This window comes from Sceloporus occidentalis, unplaced genomic scaffold, assembly GCF_023333645.1.
Source record: "Sceloporus occidentalis isolate IW3139 unplaced genomic scaffold, rSceOcc1.0.p SCAF_5, whole genome shotgun sequence".
Lineage (NCBI taxonomy): Eukaryota > Metazoa > Chordata > Lepidosauria > Squamata > Phrynosomatidae > Sceloporus > Sceloporus occidentalis.
Window position 1 is genome coordinate 26,320,870 of NW_028316985.1, and position 27,334 is coordinate 26,348,203.

The 27,334-nt window shown below is 41.1% G+C and overlaps 1 protein-coding gene across 1 annotated transcript in view; it reads left to right on the forward strand.

Annotated features, from left to right (window-relative positions):
- Positions 1–27,334, forward strand: part of TBXAS1 (thromboxane A synthase 1) — a 353,042-nt gene that overhangs the window by 253,646 nt on the left and 72,062 nt on the right. Inside the window, exon 9 of the mRNA XM_089527937.1 lies at positions 2,063–2,377. Within this exon, the coding sequence (XP_089384063.1) occupies positions 2,063–2,377 (315 nt within the window). The remainder of the gene's footprint in view (positions 1–2,062; positions 2,378–27,334) is intronic.

Here is a 27,334-nt window from a genome sequence, read left to right on the forward strand (position 1 = left end):
AGCCAGGACCTTAAAACATGATGGGAACTTTTTTTAAGATACTGACTTATTGCAAGCCTAGTAACCATTGTTTCTGTGTTTGAAATGGGAAATGGGAAATGGAAAATTGGTTAAGTGGAGACTTGGAGTTTTATGCTGAAAGGGGAAGAGAAGGGTCTCACCATTCCCATGTCAATAATCTGATAAAGTCTTTTGATATATTTAGGCGGGATACAGACGGGCAAAAAGGGGTGTATTCATGACGTGATGAAAGTAGAGCCTTCAGACGGGCCTTACCTGAATGCCGCCATGAACACGCCCCCCGCACGCCCCAAGCGGGAAGAAGCGGCATTAAAAAGGTGCTGCTTTTCTCCGCTTCTTTTCCGTCAGCCGGCAAAGGAAAAAAAAAAGGCCCGTTTTTGGCCGCCCGTGAGGAAGCTGCCTCTCTCTTTGCAGCGTCCTCCAAGGCGGCGGTTTGGAAACTGTGGGTCAGAAACGGCCCCAGGTGAGGCGTCTTCACTGCCCCCCATGTGGAAGCCCCATCTCCTGAGCCACGCCCCCAGGGCGGGCGGTCTGGAGGCTCCGTATTCAGCAGAATACACCTCCAAGACATCTTCCCCTGCCCGTCTGTATCCCGCCTTAATGAATAGTTCCGTTCATCCTCTTATCTCATTTGCCCTTTTCTTTTCCCTTCACTTCTTCCTCCATTTTATTTCCCACCATGGCTTCAAGAGTGTAATTTAAACCCTTGATTTTTTTTAAAGGTAATGCAGATTAAATTATTTGAATCATTTGTTTCAGATTTGCTTTTCATTTTCAGCATCCTGAAATCCAGCTCTGTAGCCACTCTGCAGTCACTTTGGAATATCATACTTTTTTGCTGGCAGATTATGCTGGTGTTTGACAAATTTAAAATAAATGCAGTGTCATAGTACAGTGAACACTGGGTTGCAAAATGGACTGAATTTCCAAACCAGTTTTAATGCAGAAATGTGAAGTAGACTCATATTGAATGTCATTGTTTTCGAGGATTTATGTTCTGTGCTTTAGGAATTCTGTAGTGTGAAAGCTGGATGGTACATTGTGCTACAGTCCATGGCAGAAATATGAGGTGACGGCTTTGCAGTGAGCAAAAACGTCATGTGGCATTTGGAACCTGTGAAGTAATAACCAGGATTTGAGGAATAATGGAACTAGCTCCAAAGATGCCTAGTATATATGTTTGTGATTTTTTGAATATCCCCCCCTTCATTCTGCATGACAAACCATTTTCAAAAATGAAGAGACTTTCAGAAGCAATTTTGAAAGGCAGGGCCAGATTGAGGTGGGTGCCTCATGTGGCAGATGCCAGGGGCAGGTGGCAGGTTTAGAGGGCAGGTGGCCTTTCTTGCACCCCTCAGCTTGCTTGCTTGCTGTCCTTAGGTACAATGTAAATACTGTCCCATTAGCAGTATTGAAATAAGAGTTATTTGGCTTCCTCATAAATATGACATTGAATAGGAATGTTATTATATCTGTTGTCTCAGTTTGCATTGGCTAAACTTGGGCATAGGAGGCAGCTTTCCTTGAATCTGTTTTGTTAAGTTACTTGAATCTGTTTTATTAAGCTACTTAATAAATAGCTATATCTCTCTCTTCCAAAATCCACTGTAATGGTTCCACTTTAACTGCCATGGTTTTATTGAATAGAATTCTGGGATTAGCAGTTTAGGGAGAAATATTTAGAATTCTCAGCCTTATGCTCCCATTGTGGTAGAATTCAAAGGCATAACCATTTTAGTTTGGAAAATTGGTATACTGTACAAAGGGATCTTGTAGCACCTTTGAGACTAATTGAAAGAAAGACGTTGGTAGCGTGAGCTTTTGTAGACTTCAGCCTACTTCCTCAGATACATTTTTGGAGTAGAGAACCCAGAGATGTTCCCACGGCAGTTAAAGTGGAATCATAGTGCTGTAACTGGGACCCAGAGTGAGATGATGATTATTTTCTGCCTCTCCTCAAGGCTTGAGGTAGGGGAGAGCATGTATGTCTAGATGTACTTATTTACTTACTGTTTGCTTATTTTCTCCATACATTGTATAGAGACGCAAGGACTTCCTCCAGCTGATGCTTGATGCCCGAACTTCTGGTAATGATGTCAATGTGGAACATTTTGACATTGTTAACCAGGCTGAGTTTTGCAGTAAGAAAAGTGAGACAACTGCCAGCAAAGCCCTACCTAAGAAGCAGCAGAAAAGGCTGAGTGATGATGAAATAGCTGGCCAGGCCTCCTTATTCCTGATTGCTGGCTATGAAACTACTAACAGCACACTCTCCTTTGCCACTTACCTGTTAGCCACCAACCCCAACTGCCAGGAAAAGCTCCTTCAAGAAGTGGATCAGTTCTTTTCAAAACATGTAAGTAAACAACTTGCCTGCCTTCATGCTTTCACACAGAACTGGTATGCGCGGGTGGGAAGGGAATCCTTAGCAAGAGAGTGTTGAATGTCTTTGACAGTGTCAACTGAAATAGATTATACAGCAAATTAAACAGCCAGTATGGATTATACACCTAGTATGGCACTTGACTGAGCACTAAAGTTAGAATTGTCCAAGCCATTCTATTTCCCATCACCATTTACAGATGTGAGAGCTGGAGAGTGAAGAAAGCAAACATCAAGAGTTTAGGTGTAGCAGACCATGGAGGGGGGAGGAGGAGGAGAACGTTCTGTCATGCTAGCTGTACCAGTATGATACTAGATGTATGCCACTGATTTTGGGATCAGGGATAGCTAAGGAAGTATCTGAATGCTCCAACTTTTGCTGCACACCTCCTCCATCGGTTTCTATGAATGTTATCTAGTTACACTTAGCATATTCTCCCATTCATATTGCTTACCCCTTCCCTTTTAATGCTCTTTCCTATGTTAATAAAAATATAGTTCTGAACTATGAATATTAAAAGTTCAAGTCAAATATGTTAAAGGCTATAGTGTCTGCGTATTTTGCCATCTATCTCAACTTCTAGAGTAACTAGAGACTTACTCCTCTCACCCATAGAATCTGGGATATATTTTACTCAGAATTGCATCTTCCTATGGCTGTTTCATATTTGTGTGTGTGTGTGTGTGTATGAAGAAATTCAAAGCCATAGCTGTGTTAATCTGTAAAATCAGTATGCAAAGGGATCTTGCAACACCTTTGAGATGGTACCATGAGCTTTTGTAGACTTGAGCCTACTTCCTCACATTTTAATAGTGAAAAATTCATGATGCAACTGTGAAAAGAGATGGAAAATGATAATTTTCTTAATGTTGGACTAGTGAGAAACAGCTGGGTGTTGTATACTTTAATCCATTTTAGTTGATAGAATAATCACCTGTTTCCTCATATATAGTACATGCCTTAAAGCAAAGCTCTTTCTGTTCCACAGAGTTTTCTTATAACAGGGGAAGGCAAAAATATTTCTTTTGGTGCATCAGCTCACCTAATCAAATACTTTTAAGTTTTTTCTTCCCATGAATCCCCATAGCATAGAAGCTGCTACAGAAAATGGAAGTGATAGTTGCAGAGACACTGTTGTCAAGGAACTACCCACAACAATTTGCATGTGTTTGGTGCCTGTCATACAGTCTCTCAAGACTCTTTGTGCTCTCAGAAGTTGGCAAAGCAGAGGCTAAGCTTTGTTAAGCAAATACGCTGACAGAGAAGTCTTGAATTTATCAAGAGAGACTGCAACATAAGTAGATTTTGGAGAGAGAATTCCATAGGTGAAAGATGCTGTTTCACAGCCAATGTACCCACAAAGGCATACTGAAAAGAAAGCAAGGGTAGCCAATGAAAATCATTTTGCTGTTAATGTTGTCAAAAAAATTATATAAAGCTACTTTGATTTCTTTATTTGTGAAAGGAAAGTACACTTCAGAGCCACTAGTGCCAGCAAGAGGTTTTGTGACTTGGAAACAAAAGAATCATTTTCACAGCATAAACAAATTCTGATCTCTACCTTCCTATTAAGATCATTGGTTACTAGCATTTAAATATTTGCCTGTGCATCTTGTAAGGTTTACATTCCAAGGATGAAGACTGACAGAAGAAGAAATACACATTTTCTTAGTCTCCCTCTTGTCTTATTGGCAGAAGGGAGGTATGTTCTGTCAGTAGACATGAAAAGCAAAGTCTTAAAGATGGGTTTTGTCTGACAGATATTTTTACAGTCACCTTCATTTCACCTTGCACAGTTGTACACCTGCCATACTATTTGTTCTTTCCTTTCTTGAACACTGTGTTCAAGAAAGTGCATGTGCATTATCAAAGTTATTGAGAAAGAGAGTATTACAAAAGCTTAAAGGCATAGTTGTAGACAGATTCTGTGCATGCTCACTCAGTACATACCACTACTGTATGCTCAATAGGTTTAAGCCATAAATAGGTATCATACCCATATTTCTGAACATACTTTTGAAGAAGTGTTTCCCACTATATTCAATGGAACTTAGTAAATACACATAGGATTACAGCCTGTTTTCTTAAATGACAGTACAATTCTCTCAGATTTCAGCATGGAAAATGTGATATGTTAGGATAGACTTCATATTTTCTCATCTCTTCCTTACCCATTTCCCCTTTCCTTCCTCTGTGTCATTCTCTGCAACCCGCTGCTCATTCAGCTCTCCCTCTCCTACTTTCCCGCATCCCTGCTTACCAAGAAGCAAGGGCCCTGCAGACAGAAGTACTAAATACAGCCTTAGAAGCCCTCTGGATAAATGACTATCCTCTTTTCTCTCTTGTAATTAGGGAAGGTTAAGGATGTCTCATACCTAGTGACTAAAGTTGTCACTGCAGCCTACAGACAATTAAACATAAAATAAAATTAAAATACATACCACTAGAGTCCTGTAAGTATGCCTCCCAAGTTTCTAAGTTTTATGTTTTTGGAACTATCATAGAGACACAGTAACATACATTTTCTTTCATTGTTACAGTCTAGCAGAAGTGGACGTCACAAGGTTTAGAAAACCCTTAGTGCCCATTCATCTCCCAGTGTCCTGTCTGTTTCTTTCTGGGTTTTTTCCTTTTCTCTCCCTTCCCCCACTCTTCTTCTTTTTCACTGGTCTTTCTCTACCTTCCTCTCAGTGTTTGTTTTTGCTTTCCTTGGACTCAGTTTAACCCTCCTACAGTACCCCCCTTCACTTTAACTGCCATGGCTCAAACCTACAGAATCCTGGGATTTGTGGTTTTGTAGAGCATAAAACTTTGTAAAACTACAGATCCCAGGATGGAACCTAAATGGCACTTAAAGTAATCTTCAAATTGCATTATATCTGCAATGTAGATGCACCCATGAAGAAATGTCTCAGGCCTATCTCCAGATTTTTCTCTGAGTAGTGCAGGTTACAAATAGGCTTTAACTAATTAAAAATAATCAATCAATTTAAACTCAAAATAGCCCCAAGTTGCACACTCTAGGGGTACCCTTACTATTCACACCAGATTTCAAGTGTCAGTGATTAAACATCACTCATATAAAGTATTAACTGGAATAAACACTGGAATCTTGGAAACATGCAGGAGAATGTGAATGCCAAGTTTGATTATTCATGGGTTTCAACGTAGATTCTAAGTCTTAGAAAAAGGTCCCTTCAGTTTTCCCAAAGCCTAATTAATCATCAGATTCCTTGGGGGTGAAGAGGACTCTTCAGCTGCAGTGGTTCAATCTGTTTTATGTATCACCATCAATCCCTCTTATTTTGAGATGTCACCTTCATAGAAGTTGAGGAAAGATGGAGCGAGAAATCATATTGCGGTACCTCTTTCCCTGACAAATGTCTTTGTGGGCATTTTAGTCTTCAGAGAGATTCTGGGTAGAATCTTAAAAGATTTTTGAGAAGCAGGAAAAAGAAGACAGGGCATTCCACCACTCAGTACTTTGTTTGTGTATGTCAGACTCCTAGAGAGACACAGTGAATGAGAATCCATGCATCAATAAGGAAAGAAAGAGTGCACTATAACCTAAAAAAAACCAACTTCAGTTCCTAAATTATGCACTTTCTATTTACAAGGTCTGAATGCTGATGAGTTGGGAGAGCTTGTCTAACTTATTAAGAAGTATTAAATCCCTAGGAGCAATTGGTGATGGAATTAAATTCCTATTTAATGCTGCCATAGCTTTAAAAAAAAAAACCCTGTGAATTGTTATGAGTGTTAGGTCAGAATGGAATTTTTCCTCCAGGTATGTGCATAAATTAGAGCAGCATTAATAGAAATCAGCCACTCCATTTATTTGTCAATAATTGTGCAAAGCAAAAGCCAAATGACCAGAGTGTAAAAAGCATGGAAACCTATCTGCATGTGATGGTTATGTAAAGCAGTCCTCTAGCAAAATGAACTTCCTTTGACCCTTTCTTTGTTCCTCATGCCACCCATTCTCCCCTGTCTGATAATACTTACATGTTTAAAATATAGGACAGAGCATGTGCGTGTAACAGTTTTATTCACACAGTAACAGTAAACAAGAGGAAACATTTGTAAACAAGAGGAAACATTTGTAATGCTTGTTTTATCTGAAATACAGCTGGGAACCTGTGGCCCTCCAGATGTTGTTAAACACCTGGCCCATAATCCTTGCCAGCACAACCAGTGATAGATTGAAGGCAGTAAAGAGTTCCCCAACTCTGATTTAAAATGCTGAGAGTTGGGTTCAGGAGTTAGCTGTGGTTCAGTACAGTATTGACCATTTTAATTTGGAAAGTCTAATACTTGTGTGATGTCTCAGACCCAAAAGATCCATGAATGAATCATTTATGGGTTTAAATGAGTTGGTAGGTGGATTAGTGAGCTTTAGAAATGTATCTGTCACCCGTTCATCAAATAGAAAGCTTCACCTTTAGATACACATTCTTACAATCATTTGTTCATCTATGATTGCCATGGGGGGGATTGAAACCATGTGTTCAGTGGGAACAGAACCTAATGTAATCCTATGAAAATTAATAACTGAAATTGTTTATGTTGCTTTACTTTCAGTGAATTGTGAACATTCATGTCAGAGCACCAGCAAGAGTGCTCCAATGTGCATTAGGCACTTTTAATGTGCTTTGATCTCTTCTGGTGTGTGTCTGACCTTGAAAGGAGCTTTCCTAGTTTCTGTGGGTATTTGGGGGATAGGATTTATACCTTAGCTTTTTAAAGGCTTTGACTACCACTGCTGCCTTCTGGAGCCCAATTTTATGCTGCCTCTGTAACCAAACAGTCAAGATCCAGTTAAACAATTTGGCACAACCCTTCATTAGGAGTATGTTTAGTAGTTTTCCAGTGCTCCACAAGTAGGAAGGCTATTTTAAAAGAAATTAATTAAATATATACGCAAAGTAAAAGTTCTCAGATATCTTAGTACATATGATCCATTTCATGCACAATATCAAAGTGCTATGTGATAATGATGATCTGCAGGCAGGAGGCTCACTTTCATAGCTTGATTTAAGTAGATAAAGGTATAGTTAATCTTAAAGTGTTATTCTAACTCAGTGGGGTTTCATTCTTGTAGTTACTCCAGGGCAAGATAAAAGTTAAAGGTGAGGAGGTATTTTTAGCACTATGCTTCTATACTCCAAGAGAGAGCTTTTTTTTTTGCAAGGGGAAAGGACCATTTCTGAATAATATATTTACCATGCCATGAAAGAATAACCAAGCAAGATGGATTGAGAAAATTTACTACTATTATTTTTCTAATTCCAAATATTTTCCATTCTCTAATTAGAAAACACAAGTGTACTTCTTTGGAAAAGCATTATCTGTGTTAAAAAGAAAAACTGATGTTTTAAAACAAATGAACAACTTTACAAAGTTAGATCTATTTATTTATTTGTTTGATTTCTATCCCGCCTTTCTCCCTGAAGGAACCCAAGGCGGCTCACAATAACAATTTTAGAAACATATTGCAATAAAAAATTTAAAACATCAGCTAAAAACAATATAAAATTATGAATATTAAAACCACAATAAAATCTCAATACCCATCCCATATAAAACCCATCACATTAAAAGCCTGCCTGAACAGAACTGTTTTTACCTGCCGACAAAAGGCCTGCAAGGAGGGGGGCAGCCTTGCTTCTTGTGGAAAGGATTCCAGAGGGCAAGCTTCGAGCCTGAAATTTCAGGGGGAGTGTAACCCCATCCAGCACAGGCAATGTCCCTATACCCTGATCTTCCTTACAACTGACCAGGAGCACTTCTGTCTTGTCTGGATTAAGTTTCAGTTTGTTTCCACTCATCCAGTCCATTACTGGCCACAGATGCTGGTTCAATACAGAAACAGCTTCCTTGGAATCAGACGGAAAGGAGAGATAAAGTTGGGTATCATCTGCATACTGGTGACACCTCACCAGAAAACTCTGAATGACCTCTCCCAGCGATTTCATGTAGATGTTGAATACCATGGGGGACAAGATGGAACCCTGTGGGACTCCACAGGCCAAGGAGTCGAACAGGAGTCCCTCAACACCATCTTTTGAGTCTGCCCCTCCAAAAGGACGGAACCACTGCATAACAGTGCCCATACGTCCCATCCCAGAGAGATGGTTCAGAAGGATACCATGGTCGATGGTATCGAAAGCCACTGAGTGATCTAGCAGGACCAGTAGGAACACACTCCCCTTGTCCAGTTACCTGTGGAGGTCATCCACCAAGGTGACCAAAGCTGTCTCTGTTCCATAGCCAGATCTGAAGTCAGATTGAAATGGATCTAGAAAATCCATTTCCTCCAGAAACCCCTGGAGCTGGTAGGCCACCACTTGCTCCGGAACCTTGCCAAAGAATGGAATAGTAGAGGCTGGCTGATAGTTATCCAGGATGGCGGGATCCAGGGAAGTCTTTTTCATTAATGGCCTCACCATAGCTTCCTTTAGGCAAGATGGCAATCTACCTAGCTGTAGTGAAGCATTCACTACTCCTTTAACCCACTTGGCCAGTCCTCCTCTAGCTGCTTTCAGAAGCCAGGAAGGGCAAGGATCTAGTATGCACATGGTAGCCCTCACTTCTCCAAGGATTTTGTCCACATCACCAGGCTGCACAGATTGAAACGTATCCAATAAAACAGGACAAGCAGGTGCCAAGATTACATCCGCTGGACCTGTGTCAATTACAGGATCCAAGTCAGAGCAAATCCAAGTGATTTTGTCTGCAAAGTGCAAATTATTCACAACAAGCTGTCGAGTGGTCTTTGTTTTCTTCTTGGGGGCCAGAGTGTAAAAGGCCCTTGACTACTCAAAATAGTTCTGCTGGATGAGACTGTGCAGATGCAATGGTGGCAGAAAAGTGTAATTTCTTTGCTGCATACATTGCCCCACCATAAGTGTGATGTCCTGCCAGGACTGATTGAAACTTTCCCCTGCATTTTCTTTCATTTTGGTTCAGGCCATAGTATGTTTAGTGTAGAAAAGTTCTTTGTATTAGTTGTGTGAGGAGCTGTAGGATTCCCCTGTATTATTTCCAGGTTTGGTTTGCCCTTTCCCAGCATGCTCTGTTGTAGCTGGAAGCCTTTAGTTGGGAGCAGTCTTTGCTGTGAGCAGGCAGAGAGCTGTCTTTTTGGTGGCAAACAGGCCCAGACAGCCGGAAAGGGCATTTCTTACACCTCAGCCAAATTAGTTACCAGCAACAAGTGAATAAAGAATTCAGGAGCTGAAAGACCCTGCACCAGCTCCATTGAGTGAGGAGAGCAAACTAACATCAGACCCAGAAAGATGACATCCAGAAGATTGCTGAAACTGTAAAGTACCTTTTGTTTATTGCTGGGGAGGAGAAAACTATTTTGTCCTTTAAATTAAATTTTCCCCCTTTTGAACTTTACATTCAGCTTCAGAGCCTTTTTTGGGTAGAAGAGTTTGATCTCACCAGGGTACCGGCGTTTCACACCCAAACCTGCCACCACATTTAGTTGGGTGTGTCTTCACAATAAGCCTTCCAATGAGCCTTAGCCCATGTTCGGTCGGACTCACTCCAAGTTTTCTGCTGTCATCGCTCTATTCTCTGTCCCACTTGTTTCATCACCGCCAGCTCCCTAGTGAACCAGGGAACATGTTTGACTCTACTTCGTGGGATTGAACGTTCAGGGGCAATCATGTCCACCACCCTGGCCATTTCCCTATTCCAGAGATCTGCCAGGATTTCAACAGGATCACCAAGGCAACAAGCAACTCCCCAAGAGCCATCAGGAATCCATCCGGATCCATAAGCCTCCTGGGCAGACCATCTTAATCGGCCCTCCACCTCTGCAGAGGCTCTGAGTCCCAGTGAGTCTAACCCCTAACAGGTAGTGATCAGTCCATGAAAATGGAACTACAAAGAGTTTCTCCACTCCTAGATCGCTGTCATCTTGCCCAGAGCAAAAAACCAGGTCCAGAATGTGTCTATTACTAAGCAATTAATTATGATGGAAGTGGCTTTATGCAATGCAACCTTGTATTCCCCATCTTTGTATTGGCTTTTTTCCTAGAAAACACAACTGCATTGATTAAGAAGTAACTTCTTGGTGCTTTCTATTCTAACCAGAGCTGCCCTTTATTAAGTAATTGTTCTTTCCAATGACTTTTCATAAAATCCTAGACTATGAATAAACTAAAGTATTCACTGCATTGTAGATATATGTTTCTGTCATAACTCAATCTCTGGGGCAGTGGGGGCCCTACACCCTAGCAGGAGGTGGCAGACACTGAGGATATACTTCCATCCTTTGAAAATCACTGAAGAGATAAGGAGAGATTACACCAATCCCAGCATCTGAGAAATAGGAAACACTGACTCATTAAGCACCTGGTGTCTTGAGGCAGCTGCCTATAAATCTCCCAGCAGCTGCTTAGCATTCTTGTTTCTTGCAGCCATTCTGTCTTAGTGACTGTAATTCCTACTGAACAGTAATTTCTGTTAGAAAAATCTTTGTTTGGGTGATGTCTCTTTGCCCCGTGGCTCTGAACTGGTACCAACTGGATCAGATGCAGTCTTCTCTGGAACTCAGGATCAAAGCAAACTCCAGCTCAGGAAAAACTTTCTGGAACAATGCCTAGTGAAACAGCTGCTTAATTAATGAAACAGACTTCAGCAGACTTCACTAAATGAGGGTTTACTTGTCTTAGGCACTTTACAGACCACCCAAAAAGGGCGGTCTGCCAGCGCCATCATTTGCTGCGCGGAGGAGCCCCAGCGGCCAAACCGCACAACTCCTCTGCTCAACAAAAAAGAAGCTGCAAAATGCCCTTATGACGCCACAAGGTGCCAATGGCGCACTTGTGGCGTCATAATGGCGCTGAGACGTGTGGACGCTAAGCGTCCACTACATCAAAATGGTGGCTCCCATGTAGAACGGGCGCCGCCATTTTGTATGCACTCAGCGCGTACTAGGGTTAGGGGCATCTGGAAAGGAGGCCCCTTTCTAACCCTAGTACGTGCTGTGCACTTGCTTTCCGCCCATGCGGAATGGGCCTTAGTTACTATTTACAAAACTAACAGCTACAAGTACGGTATATCACATCCTTCTCTTCCAGAGTCCATGCTCAACCACTAACTTCTTGAACAGTCTTTTGTTCTCTCATCAGCAACACGTTCCCACGATGTAGTCCATCCTCTTTCCCACATAGGGAACCAATCACAGTACAGACAACAAACATATCATGTTTACATTTTGTCTCGGCCATTTGTCCTTGAACATCTTGTTTTCAAGCCTAGACTTCCTGGCCTTCAACAGGAACCATTTTTACTTTAACTAACCATTGTCACATCTGAACATTTTCAATACAAAAAGAAATATACATTAACAATTTCTACTGGAAGTCAGTGGTGTCCTTCACATACCCAGGAGTGTTGAAGCATATGGTCTATGGATATTATCTGTATATCCAGAGACATCAACTGTAGCTGTTCTAATGCTGAGGTGATGGACTATCCCGGATTGTCCTGTATATGTATTTTGGACAATAGAATATGCCTGGTCAAGGCTTCTGGGGTGTGTTAGTTAGGATTTGGTTCTGCACTTCCATGGGAAATTCCCTGAGTAGCCTGTGTAATTCCTTCTGGTATTCCTCTGTGGGATTATTAGATAAGATTCAGTAAAATATATTTTAGACAGTTGCCTCTCAGCCTTCTATATGTAGTAGAGATTTGTCTAGGATGACTACAGCTCCTCCCTTGTCAGCCTCTTTGATGATAATATTAGGATTGCTCCTGAGAATGTGTATAGCATCTTGTTTCTAGTGACTAAGACAGTATGGTAAGCTACATCTCCTTTTGATTATTTCTGTCTAGGCATGGTGGTGGAAGCATTCTATTTAGAAGTCAAAGTCCATAAATTGACCATCAAGAGTCCCTTTACATTGATGTACTGGGTATGTGGGGGGGGGGGGGTAGGTCTAGGGTTTGATTTTTAACTCTATTGTAATTGTGTAAATTTACAGCGCTATATAAATAAAGGTTAATAAATAATAATAATAATAATAATAATAATAATAAATATATATATATATTTTATTGTTGTAACCAGCCCAGATTCTTCGTGATTGGGCGCGCTATAAATAAATCTTTATTATATATTATTATTATGTTTGTGAAGAATAAGGGTTAATCGTGATTTGTTTATGTAATGTAAAGACTGTTGGCTTTTATAAGGGCTCTCTTTTATTTGTGTTTGGCCCTCAGACTTCCTTCAAGATTTTTGCATGTTAGTGTTCTCTTTTAAGTAGTGTTCTCTGTTTTGTCATCAGAGTTCTCCTGCAAAGAAAAAAAAAACTTTTTTGTTAATTTGGTGAGTTTCACATTGAAGAATATCAAGTGATGGTGATGAAAAGAATTTTGTTATTATTATCGAAACAATAATTTTATCACACTCCCATCTCCTTTCCCCCAAATGAGCAGCTTACTAATGTGTGAATATAATTGTACAGAAAGTCTGTTACAGTTAAACTACAGTGTCACTACAAACTGACTGGGAAATTAGTGCCTTGGGTCTGAAATTACATGTTGCAGTTACTAGACATCATTTCAGATTATTTCTACTTTAGTATGGGCAGCTTATAAAGTGAGATAAGGAGAAGGGCCTACCATACCTAGAAGCTAAGGCAGATGTTGCAATTAAGGAACAAACAGAAATAAAAAAAAAATTTTTTTTGGGGGGGGGGGGAATCTGTCTTTGGGCTTTGACTCTGGAAGTGTAATCCAATGTTAGTGTAAATATGTGGGTTCTATACACTTAGTTGTTGGTGGTGGTGCTGTGTGCATTCAAGTTGTTTCCAGCCTATGATCATACTGAGGTAAACCAATCACAGGATTTTCCTGGCAAGGTTTGTTCAGAGGAGTTTGACCTTGCCTTCCTCAGGGGCTGAGAGTGTGTGACTTGCTGAAGGTCACCCAGTGGGTTTCCATGGCTAAGCAGGGATTTGAGCTATCCTCTCCAAAGTCACAGGAGATTATCACATGGGGAAAAGGGCATCCTTTCCCCATCCTTATCATGTGAAGATTATCAGACAATGTTGTGCTTATCTGATCATTATTGTATCACTGAAGTGGAATTGTCCACGATCATACAAAAGACTATCAGATGATGTCGTGCTTATGCTGTGATTATCCGTTTAGTGAAGCAGAATTGTCCTGTTATTTTTTTATTAATGGAGGTTTTCATTATTCAAAAGTGATAGGGCAATTCCACTTCATGATGGGATAAGTGTGACAGTCTTTTGTGCGATAAGGACGGGAGCAATCCGCTTTGCTCCCATCCTTTGTCTCCCTATCCAATAAGCTCTACTGTCCATTACTCAAACCACTACACTGCCTCGGGCTCACACTTTAAAATACAGTGTATACATTTCAGGATGTTTGTAGGTGAGCTGAGGTGCCAAATGAAAAGTATTACTAAGCCTGTGGACACAAATCCAGACCTTGGAAATGTGTCACACGCCAAAAACACCAGCTAATTGCTTTGAAAGTTATGAACCAGTACTGTGCAGGCACATTACATCCCATGTGTGTAAGGGCACAGGTGACCACTCAAAGAAACACAGTTACAGATAAGCAACCTGTCCTTCTAGCCACTACCAAAACCTGGACATCCAGGAATACAGCCAAATGCCAAACCTGTTTCCTTCCAGTACATGCTGAATCCCTTTCAGCTGACCAAACATGCATGTGACTTATCTGGATTCAGCTTTGGTTTGTTCACCTTCATCCATACTGACACCAGACACGAAACTGCATTATTTCACTGATAACTGGGACACATGTGGCTAAGCAACATCAGAGTGTGGATAGGATGGCAAATGTTCTTACTGTGGAAGAGCATACAACTAGGAGAGGCTTCTGCCATCTGTATTCAACAGAGCCTAATGGGAAGGGCAAGATTCTGACCCCTCCTCCACTGTGTTAATTGAGTGCAAACAACTGTTGCAGTTTGCAGCAGTGGAAATAAGCTGAGGACAATGGCAGAAGTAGGAGGGCTGAGGATTCAGCGGGACTGTTTCTACCAAACCACGACAATTGGGGGGTACAGAAACAAAGTCACTAGTATAGAAAGCTTCTTGGCTTTAGAGTGAAACACGAAATAGAGCTAGATGCGAACTGTGTATTACTTACAGGTAGGACCTGTCTTAAGTGTATCCAGAGAGTGGAAGGAAAGGGGAAATAAAAATTGGGAAGGTGTCACTACAGCAAAAAGAGGGACAAATATACTTTCTTAGGCCAATCATTATTTAGGATCTTCTTTGAGGATACCTTTACACATACTACCAATCTCCTCCGTCTCTAGTGACTCTTTTTGTAAAATAGTTATGCGAGGAATCATCAGGATAGTCTTTTTAACCCCTGAGGGAAAAACTCATTTTAGGAACACTACCTCCAAGAACTGCTTGTCCTTTTATTCTCAAGAGGAAAATAGAAAAGTGCTTCTGAATAAGATTCTAATCTGAAACATATTGAGCCTAATAAAGTGCACTTTTTCCAGAATACAGAAAATAAATGTTCTGCAACAGGTGAAAAGCATTGCATTTTCCACATGATTTGCACCCCGCCCCTTAATCCTTTTTCACTGGTCTAATTATATGTTGCCTACCTCTTAAGTATCAGTTTTAACTATAAGACATTTTCCACAGTCTCTTCTCATGCTTAACATGTCTCACTCTGAACTTAAAATTGGATGCAATTCAAGAACAGACTATGGGGTGCCTGGCTGCTCTAACAGAGGTGATATTAAGAAGACACACATACCTTTTGACAAAAATGTGATAATTACTGATTCATACACAGGGCCTGCTTATTCATGATCATTTGTTCATGTATCATTTTCATCTGTTGATAATATTGCCAGCGACAATTTTTCTCATGAAAAATTTCTGCTGCCTTTACTTTTTATTTCAAGGCTGGAACCTTATGCACAATTATTTGGACACAAGCAGTACTTACTTCTGATTAAACATATATAAGGAAAGGAGTATAGGAAAATACAAAACCCCAAAAAGATCAAATACCTTTGCTGGCCAGCCAAAATAGGTATCGTTCTTTTTGTGGATTAATATTTTGTTGTATTTTGCTGAATGACCAACACGGCTACACCTAAATATGTTCCCTGTGTTCCGTTGTAGGCTAGTCCATTCTTTCACTGCTACAGAGGAGATTTCTTAATCCTGAGTGTATTAACATCCTGGATGTTGATTAACAACGGTATTTGTTGTTTAAAAGTATTTGAATAATGCAACTAACAAAACACTGACCATGCATTACTACCAAATCTCAACATGATCTAGCACCAGAACACAGCTATCCATAGAGAGTTTTGTATACTGAAACCTGTCTTAAGAACATGATAAAAGATCAAGCCGCCTAGCTGGTGTGTGTTCCTTCTGTGATCAAACAGAAGTCTCTGGAAAATACACAAGTGGGACTTGGGTCCAGGGGCATCTTCTTTCATGGTCCTCAATGACTGGTTTTGAGTGGCATGCCATTCTCAAAGGACTCCAGCCATGAAGACAACTGCAAGCTGTTTGAGAAAAGTTTCAGTATAGGAGTACAGCCTCTATATAGGGTGGTACAGAGCCCTTGGCTGTGCCTCCCAGTTCATGACAACTGTGCAATATGAAAGCATGGGCATCTAGTTCTGCCATAAGGAACGACTGGCTACAGAGGCAATCGTCTTAGGAGCAGAGGACTCCTTGGGGTTGCAAGTTCTCTTTGTATGTATTGTAGAGGTAATGACAGATGAGTTTGTGGTGTGATGGAGGCCTCATTCCCACTTACCTCTTGATGCAATCCCTGAACTGATTCCTGAAACTGGTTCAGCAAACAGAGTGGTTCCCACTTTGTTTGCGCTGGTTTCAAGAATTGCTGCAGGAAGCGACAGCTGCGGCTTCCCCTCCATGCCTCCCTCTGTCCTCCTGGCCATACCGGGGTGGAGGAGAGGCTGGGCAAAAGGAGAGAGGCAGGTTGAGAAGACTGAGGAACGCTGGGGCAGAAGAAGAGAGGCAGGCAGGGAGGACGGAGAAGGCATGGAGGTATGGCTGGGAGGCCAGGGAAGTCGCTGCCAGGGCAGATTCGAATCTGATTCAAATCCGCTTGGTTCCCACTTGGGCTGAATCGATTTATTTCCAAATAAATTGATTCAGTCCCCCAAACACTCCATTTTACCAGCATCTTTTTGACACAGGTTAAATGGGTAAAAATGGGTAAAAACCATGTCCCCCCTTTCCAAATTGCTTTAGCGATTCAAATTAATTGGGAGCCATGGGGGCTTAAACCAGATCATTTGGAATCACAATCCAGTTTAAACCATAGTGGGAATTAGGCCTAAGACAATCAACCATAAACAGGACAACCTTGGTTAAATTGCTAAACATGATGCTACTTCTAAATTGCAAACCCACTTCTTTGTTGCTTGTGATTCTTGCTATGATTGATCTCTTGTTGCCTAAGATCAAAACTATGTTTTTAACTTCACTTCTTTGAATATCCCTGCTTGCTGTGATGGACTGGATTAGTTCAATCTTGGATTGTTATCTGATTTAGTGTCTGTCCTGCATCTCCTACCATTCGGCTTCAGTAGCTGACCCCGGATTCTACTATTGTGAAAGAGAGGGAGAAAAATGTCTCCATATCCACATATTCCACACTATAAAAATCCATCCCTTAGCTATTTTAGTTGCCACAATAGTTAGATAAATCAACAAATGCTACAATATCCTTTTTGAAGTATGGTGACCTGACTCACACTTGTATGTTTGTATGAAGATATTATAATATTGGCATGATTCTATTTTCAATTCTCTCATGTGTGTTTTCATATTGTATATACACACTGTATTGTATATACATACTGGAAATATCTGTGTTTGTGTGTATTTAGGCATGTGTGTGTGTGTATGTAAGCCTTGCTAGTGAAAACAAAACAAAATATAATGAGTGCTTTAGGAACATTAATGGGCATACTTTAAATCACCCTGAATCTACAAAATAGGGTGGGGTATAAATATAATAAATAACAATCTAATCAGAAACAGGTATATGAATGTAAAATACTGCACTGAGTCAGTCTCACAGCTTTATGAAATAGATTGACGTACAAAGATGCCACAAAGTCTCTCTGTTTTTAAACAGCTTCTCTTCAGATGACACATTTACCTTCCCCAAAGCAATTACCTTGTGGGTTTTTTTATGCATGGTAATTTGATTGTGTGTCACTTTAATCAGATGTTAATATCACTGGGGTCAAACTAATCTTGTTCTTGAGTAAAACTATAAACATGATAAAATACATGTGCAAAAGCTTAAGCCTCCAATGTTTATAATAAGGCAGAAGTTAAAATGGAGTGAATTACAGGCAATTTCTCTGAATCAGAGCTTGGAGAAATTATTTTTTTTTTACTTGCAGTTCCCAGAATTCCCAGCAGCCATGCTGGCTGGGAGTGGTGGAAGTGGTCCTGAGAGTTGTAGTCCAAAATATCACTCTTAAGCTCTGCTCAGCAGATACACCATGGAACCATGCCCATGGAATCATGACCAAAGTTGGGAGTCAACTGCTTAGGCCCTCTCCACAACAGGAATTGAACCAGTGACTTCTGAAACTCTATATTGGTTGCTGATCTCTCTCTCACCACCTCCTACCTGTAAGGGTGTGAGCAGTAATAAGAGCAAGAAGGGAATAAAGAAGCAGCTTACACTTGGGTTTCCTGCTCCTCCTGAATGGTGGTACAAACTGGGCATGGTATCAGCACCTGACATCCAAAAGTAGCTGCCAGTTCTCCAATAGGACCTACCAATGCTGACATTTGCCTTGGTCACATTAGACAGCTGGGTTGGCAAGTCTTCATTTTAGTTTTCCCAGCACTTTCATAAAAGAATGGGTGATCTTGCTCTTAGCTGGTTGAAGAAACACATATGCATCTTTGGAGAGAGAGTTTAGACAGACTGTGATCTTAAGATGGTAGATATCTCAAACTACTTCAGTTTATGGATTTATATATAACACATACTGCTTCTGAATCATCTTCCACTCTCATGGCTGAAAAATGCATAATGGCCATGCTGGCTTTTGCCACTTCTTTTTTGGGTGAATTCAAGATTGATTGGGGTTGCGATGTGTGGTTGCTGCTGCCCCTTCAAGCCACCCCTTCCGCCTGTCTGTTTCACCCCTGAGTCTTACTACACCAAGTCTACTGGATCACTGCTTAAGCTTTTCTTCCAAATGTTTCTTTTACTAGCTGTGGTGACTTCCCAGTACCTGTGTTATTTATGTGCCTAAGTATCTCCGTGAGGAGGTCCTGTGGGTAAAAAGCTTTGTGAATAAAATAACAGATGTTATTAGCATTATTATAAATCCTGAATGTCTGATGGCAGGTGTGGAAACAGAACATTTTGTCATTGTGGCAGATAGTCCCAAGACATTTAACAAATTGTTATAACAATTTTGTCTTCTGTGAATATTTCAAATTGTTAAATATTTAAACATCCTTGTAATAAGGAGATGATATCTGTGGCAGAGTGTAGAGCTGAACAAGAGGGAAATGCCATTCTCTTCTGTAGAAAACTTCATTACAGTAGAAAAATACCATGTTCTTAGTAGTTTCTTTGACACTATATATGTATTTTGATCCCATAAACATATAAAATGCAAGATATTCAAACTAGATATTGCAGGGTAAATGAATGTAACAGTCACATCTATTTTTATCCTCCTCATCTTCACCTTAGTTTCACAGTCTGCCAGGTGTTACTGACTGGAGTTTGGGACAATCAATGATTTGGATTCTATCCAAGAATCTAGAAATCATTGATGTATCATCAGATAATGGGACATGTTCTAGTAATCTTTGAATTTCATTTTAAAAAGTGTATGATCACCAATTGACCATATTGCTGGTGGTGGTGACAGGAAAGTTTTTTCTTGCTTCACAGTTGATATTTATATGGTATACTCTGGCGGGATACAAACCGCCGCTTTGCGGCGTTCCCCTGCTGGCGCCATTTGCTCCGCGTGGGAGCTGCAGCAGCCAAACCGCACGGCTCCCGCGCAGAGCAAAAAAGAAGCTCCATTTCGGAGCTTCTTTCCGCGGCGCACTGATGACGTCACGAAGTGCCAAGGGCGCATTCGTGACGTCATTAGCGCCGCAACACGTCTGGACGCTATGCGTCCAGTACGTAAAGATGGCGGCGCCCATGTGGAAGGGGCGCCGCCATCTTGTACGTATTGTATACGTACTAGGGTTAGGGGTGTATGGAAGCACCGCCCCTTCCTAACCCTAGTACGTATACAATACGTACTATATGGCGGTTTGTATCCCGCCTCTAGGAGCATTTAATATAACAGTCTTATTATTAGTTAAAAGATTGTGGTGGTTTTTTTAGTGATACAATTGTGTCCTTTGCAAAAGTTATACTGAATATGTGATATATGCTGATAGGCTCATCTGCCCAATACTGCCTTTGTGATGTGTTCATTTGCCCTGGCTGGTCAAAAACATACCTTTAAAAGTAGAAAGATTCAATAAGAGCATCCACCCCTGTGAAAAATTGTGCTGATCTTCGACCATTAATTCCTTCCTTCCATAATTTGAAAAAGTTAACTGTAACCCTTTGCAACAAAGAGGGAGGAGAAGTGAAGCCACGAAAGGAATTCCTGCTATCTCCAATCAGTGAACAGAAACAGCAGGAACTTCCTTTTGGGCAGTCCCCAGAAAGCACAGGGCTTGCCTGCAGATCTCTTTGTAGGGTGAAGATTCCCAACCCCTTTGCTATTGTGTAGTTCACTGTCATTTCCATATATTATGCAGGCCTGTGGTTATTATGCTCTCATTAATTTTGGAGTTTTTACTTTGTGCCTTATGTGGATAGACACCAGCTAGACAAAGCAGTCAGCACTGCTCTCCACAAAGCCTGAAATGAATGGCTTTGAGGAGTCGGCAGGGTGGCCTTGGCAGGGTGACTAGAAATCCTCCTTTTCCAGGACATGTCCTACCTTTCAACCTTCTGTCAAAGAGGAATTCCAAACTGTCCTCCATTTTGAGCATGACTAAGAAGCTTGAATTTATATGAGTGTTTTTAGCTTTTATTTTGTAATGGCCTTCGTTTCTCTTGAATGTCCTGCATTTTGTGGTGTCTTGTCCTCCTTTGTGGTTATAAAATCTGGTCACCCTGGGCTTTGGAGTTCAAGCTGTGCTGGCGCAAGTAATCTCCAAGGGCACCCTCTTCACAATCCCTCTGTACTACAAAGATAACATTAGTACATTCCAGGTTAGCATGGACTGAGAAACTGATGAGGTAATGAACTGCAGGTGGGCTCCTGCCCTTATCTTTGTAGATCAAAAATGAAATTGGGCTGAAGTAGTTCCCACACCACATCATTCATGTCAACTTGGTAATTCAACACTTTTGTATGTTCCATTGATTAAGTGGACCTACTCTAGTAGGAACCAGCATTTGTATTTAGGTCAGTGGACCTATACCTAGGGTGGACTGGTACAAGTGGTGATCACAAACACTGAAAACTCTTTAATCTTAATATTATTTGCTGTGTAGCAGTGGATGTTCAGGGAGTCAGGAAGGAGTATTTCCCAGATGTACACCTCATGATACCACGATTTTAACCTGGGATCATTTCAATGCAAAAAATTCATTCCACCTATGTTGTTGCTGTTGAATGCCTCCAAGTCATTTCTGACTTACAGTGACCCTAAGGCAAACCTATCACAGGGTTTTCTTGGCATGATTTGAGAGACTTGGGCGCATTACAAACGGGCCTTAAAGTATGCGATGAGCGCGTACTAGGGTTAGAAAGGGGCGTCCTTTCTGGACGCTCCTAACCCTAGTACGCGCTCTGCGCATAGAAAATGGCGGCGGCCGTTCCACACGGCCGCCGCCATCACTACGTCACGACTGTGCCACTGCCAAACAAGGCGGCGCGGTTGTGACGTATTGGGGCCGTGCCTAGGGCGCCCTTTCCGTGACCCCAGAAGGAGCTCCATTTCGGAGCTCCTTCCTGGCTTTGCGTCGCTGGGCGCAACCTTCAGACGGCTGCGCCCAGCGATACAGAGGAGAAAGGGGCCAAGTGGCTTGGAGCGTTTTGCCGCTTCCCCGCGGCCTGGAAAGCGGCGGATCGGGGCCTCAGCGGCTGCCGCTTTAGCTGCTGAGGCCCCGATCCGGTGGGGAAATGGGTGGGTGCAGGCCGCCGCTTTTCAGCGGTCTGTAACCCGCCTTGGCAAGGCTGCGAGACTTGTACAAGGTCACCCGTTGGTTTCCATGGCTGAATGGGGATTTGAAGCCTGATCTTCTATAGTTCTAGTCCAGCACTGAAACTGTTAATCCACACTGGCTGAATTGAGCCATACCCCCATCACATATCATTTCTTCTATACATTAACAACCTCCCACCCCAGCTGGTTACAAAGCCTCAAGTCATTGCCCTTGTGTATTAATCAGTTTGTGGACAAATTACCTTTTTGGACCATAGCTCCCGTTATTCCAAAAATAATGTTTCCAAACTCCAGCTTCAGTGAGGTATACAGTGGGCTTTTGGTATCCCCTAGGGTTTGGTTTCAGGAGCCCCCATGGATACCAAAATCTATGGATGTTCAAGTCACATTAAATACAATAGCAAAATAAAATGGTGTCACTTATATAGAATGGTAAAATCAAGGTTTGCTTTTTGGAATTTGTATACTTTTAAATATTTTAAAGCCTTGGATGTTTGTATCTGTGGATAAAAAATCTGGTTATGAAGGGCTGACTGTATAATGCATAATTGTATGATAATATGTGTCATGCCCTCCTTTTAAAAAAGTCTAACTTGGCAGTTTAGCTTTGCAGCAAACAGTGAATTGACAATGTGGTTTCTTTTAAGCAGCAAAAGTTGAGAGGGTACAGGAGCAGAGCTGGATACCTGTGCCAAAAGTAGTACCAAATATATTTTGTTTTCCAGACTGCACTTCTGGATTATTTTAATATTTTTTTTACTACTACATCACAAACCCCTGGGGGCTCTGCCAACCTGCAGGGAAGCAGACAGGCTGCTGTGATCACTAAAATGAGTTTCTTTTGCTCTCCTGTGTAAGCCAGAGATAAGTGGTCACACATCACACTATATCATGTGAGTAGTGTCTTGGAACGAGAAGAGCTCCTCTGAAAAGGCAACTGGGAGCAACTTAGAGGAGTGTGAGAAGGAATATGAGTTCATTTTGGCATGCCTCTGCAGAGAAGTTAGTATAGGGGCGTAGTGTTTTGGGAATAAGATATACCCCAAGCAACAAGCTGGTGCCATTGCTCTTTTTGGTAATTTGCTTCCACTGGGGCAGTAACACAATAAAAAACCAGGTTTTTGTTGTACACATTTGGAACACAAAGTGGAGAATTTAACTGCATAGCTTCCACCTGTCACAATTTGGTAGGGACAGTCCTGAGTAATCCTCTGTTGTCCCCCTTTTTCAGATCTTTTTAAAATGTTCCAGTTTCCTCCTTTGTCCTAAGCCCACTGCTGTTGCTTCAAACTGAATACAACATGCAAAAATAGTTTTAATTCAGTTAACTGAAGAATGGAGAGAGCAGAATCTTGGCTTCCCCAGTAGGCTCCAACAAAAGCAAACAGCTGCAGTCTCTCCTGGTTTGTGTGCTCTTCATCATGAATAACCTTTGCCATCTTGACTACACTTTGATATTGCTCTGCCACATGTGTCCTGATTTTCATTTGTGAAATGCTGAAGGATATGTAATGCTTTTGCTTTAAAGCAGGGGTAGGCAAGCTTTTTGAGCCAGGGGCCGGGTTGCTGTCCCTCAGACAACTGGGGGGCCGAAGCCAAAAATTAAATAATTAAATAAATTTTTTTAAAAAAATTAATTAAATAAATAAACCGGTGCAAATGTAGGACAAAATTTTCAAATGGAGGACACTTTTGCTGATTTTTACAAAAATGTTAATATAAATGCATGTTTCGGAGGCTTCTATAGACAATTGCCCCCCTTGCCTGCTGCTTGCCCCCCTTGCCTGCCGCTTGCCCCCCTTGCCCGCCTCCTCCTGATAGGCCAAAGGCCCCACACCCTCACGTGAGAGGCCAAAGGCTCCGGCGGCAATTGGCGGCAGGACCGGGCGGGGGCTGGTCCCAAGGCCTTGCCGGGCCGCATCCGGCCCGCGGGCTGCAGGTTGCCTACCCCTGCTTTAAAGGAAGCATGTAAATTTGTCTCACCTGGCCTTTAAATCATACTGCCCACTATACTGTAATGCTAACCTTGAACCAAAGCATGGGAGAGGGAGGTGTGGGGGAAGGTATTTGACCAAGGGGTGGGATTTAATTTTGGAGTAGAAAAGAAAAAGAAGGAAAAGAAAGCCTTTCAAGTGCTGCTGTTTGATGCTATGTAGAACAGTCACTCATCTCTCTCTGAATAAATTGTAATGACTGTTTCCTGCAACTCCACTGTGAACTGTATTCACTCCATGCAGGGAAGCACAAAATAAAGCCACATGCAACTCACACAAGATGATGGCTCTTGTAATATTCAGCAGTCAGGCCTGGTTAGAAGCATTTCATTATGTCAGAATTACGAGGGAGCTTCCTGCTGTTGCTAGGGCTTGTTTATCCTTCTGCTCCATTCCCCCCTTTTTCTTTTCCTTTCTGTGAAATGTCACACTTATTGATTCTGGGTAGAGCTGCAAGGTCAGATTGTGGACATCTGCCCCTAAAACAACTGCTTTCACCACTATCCTCATTTTTTAAAAAAGGCTTTTTATTTATTGCACATGTGCATGCCTGAAAATGTAATTTCAAATCTTTACTCCCTTCTCCTAAGGTACTCCTTTGAACACTAAGACTTTCTGTTTTAATTAAGTTCCATTTTGCCCTCTCACTGGGCCGGATGCTAGCAGCGACATACAATCCCAATGTATCCTGTGGAGAGAGGAGTATTGCTGAGTGGCAGAGCACACATTTTGCATTCAGGAGAGCTGAGGTTCAGTTCCTTGTATCTTTAATTTGAAAGGATTGAGTTGAGGTGATGGTGGTGATGCCATGATACTTCAGAGTAGCAAAAGATGAATCTCTCTATGTCTTCAGATCTTCTGGGATGCCTTTTTTTCTGTCTCACCTCTTCACAGGTACATCTCCTGGGTACCTGGGAGAGCAAGGTGACCAGATGTCATAACTGCAAAGGAGGACAATGCACTGCAAAATATAGGAAATTGAAGGAAAATGTAGGACATTACCAAACAAAAGCTAAAAACATTAACATAAATAAATTCATTTCATAGGGCTTATTGACAGCTATGTTACATCTACAGTATTTTATCATGTTCTCAACCACAATTTTCTGATGAATATATCTTTGTTAAAATGCCTTATTGGCTTGCAATATACTTCTAGAACTCTGAGCCAGACAAATGCTTAAAACTGTACCAACAAATCCTTGACTGAATCTTCATTTAAATCATTCCTTTTATTTGCCCTTTGTGTTGAAATTAAGACAAAAAACCTTTCAATATTTGCATTGTATCCTCAAACAGTCCATTGCTTAACACATTTGCTGTCCTTTCCCCGCTCCAAGAAACAAATGTGCCTTGAGCTCTGGGGGCAAGTTTTGCCTGCTTCTGCTCCTAGGAAAAAAGAACTTCTGAAGAATCCATCCTATCTCCCTATTTGCAGTGAGGACAGGCTGCCAAGTGGACAAATTTCTTGAAGGGGAACAGTAAATGTGGTGTTATCTGGATACAGAGGGTATCTGTTCACCGTGCAAGAGAGGGCCTTCTCAGTGGCTGCTCTCAGGCTCTGGTACTCTCTTCCCAAAGAGGTTACACCAGCACCCTCCTTGTTGTCCTTTCACAGAGAGCTCAATAGGCCTTTGAGGGCTGTATTGTGTTGTTTAGATTCATTTTTTCTTTTTTAATGTTTTGCATTTACCCGGTTCTAACTTTTTAAATACTTTATATTTTTAACTTTTGTGTGATATGTACTTCTTGGCTGTATCTGTTTTGTAAACCACCTTGACTGGGGTATGTGTGTGAAGTGAATTATAAATAGGGGTCATTCAGATGTCGTTTTTTTAGTGTGATGATGCAAATCACCTCACTCACACATTCTGGGTTTGTTATTCACGCTATGGAACTACATTGATGCACATCTCTGCAAATTTGGTTGCTCACACATGCAAGCATTTGAATAAAGATGGAGTTGACAACAATACGAATGCATTTGAGACATGTTGAAGACATGCAGAGTTTTATCCCAGGTCTATTCACATTGGTTATGCACTCAACTCATGATGCAGACCTTCTTTTAAAAAAAAAATTGGGGAAAAACTTCATATCAATTATCCTAAATTAAGTGAGTTTTTGGCAGACTCCCTTCCCTTTTGAATTGGGTGCATTTGGCATGCATGTGAACAATGGAGATTCAGCCCAGATTCATCCGGAGTTATTTTCACCATCTGAATAACCCCTAAATCAAGGATCTCTACTGCAAGGAGTTTATAGTCTAAAACTCAGTGCTGGAAAAACATCAAAGGAAGGGGGGGGAGTAGAGGGTTGAAGTAAATAGGGACATAATATGCTGGTTTTTTATATGTGTAGGTTTCTGTTTTGAGTGTTTGGTTTTGTAAATTGTTGAGTTACAGTAGGGAATGAAGGGATTGTGCTTCATTTTTAGTTGGGATTTGAAGAGCTAGATTAAGAGCTTTAGAGGCCACAACTAAATAAAGGGGCACGATAAAGTTTTTGCCCTTCTTTTTTTGTTTCATTTGCAGCAGTCCATCTTGCTGCTGCACTTTTTTCATGTTAAGCTGATCCATGAGATCAGGGTGTTGAGGAGCCTTTGAAAATTCTTCATTTCCTTTTTAAACTTTGAAGCCACATGTTTGTATTTTGTTCCAAAGAATGGCCTGACCAAAGAAGAAAGTTGTGTCCCTTACTTCCTCTGTCTGTCAGCTTGTCTCTTTCTTCCCATCCCTTCCAGATACATCATAGTTTGATGTGGCTGAGCTGCTTTCTTCCACCTTTCAATCAAGATGAGAAAAGAAGATAGAAAACAACATGTGTAGCAATTCTCTCATGCATAGCAACTACCACACTAGATTATTTAACTGCTGTAAAATGTTTTATTCTGCCACTTTTGTACATTAAAGGAAAAGGTTTTAAAGTTTCTATTTTTGCATTTGCCAGCAGTTTTAATGGCTGGCATGATGGTGCTTGTTAGCTCTTAAGATCATAGCAGCCTGCTCTCTGTATTAATATTTGCGTATAGTATTAATTTTTTGATGGAGAAGGGACACATAGAAGTACACAGTTGATGACAGTGGATCGTGTGGAAAGAAAATAAGAAGGAACAGATGGATCTCTTTTCAAGAGATTTTTAAACCTTCTTAGGAGTTTATCACACTAGGGAGATCCTGAAGAAAAACAGGATTTAAAAGACATTTAAAGCAAAACAACAACAACAAAAAACCCCAAAAACCCACAAATGCAGGAAGTTTACTAGACAATGTTGCAGTTAAAGTAAAATAATGCAAAGTTAAACCAAATGCAAAGCAGAGAAAACCAGCAGCTTTTTACTTTCGGAACATCATGAAAGTAAAATGCTGCCATTTTTCTCTGCTTTGCATTCAGTTTAACTTTGCATTATTAAACTTTGGGGGTCATCCAGTGTGATAAACTTCCCGTGTTTGCAGGTTTTTTTAAAATTAAAATCTAGTTTAAATCCCGTTTTTCAGCGGGATCTCCCTAGTGTGATAAACTTCTTAGTCTGTAACCCAGACTAAATGATGTACATTTTCTCTGCAACCAGAGGACTAGAAACATGAGTGTTTTTAAATAAGGAAGTCCACATTCTCCCAAAGCCCAATCTTATCCCAGATAATAGATTCTAAGCTTAAAGTACAAGACAC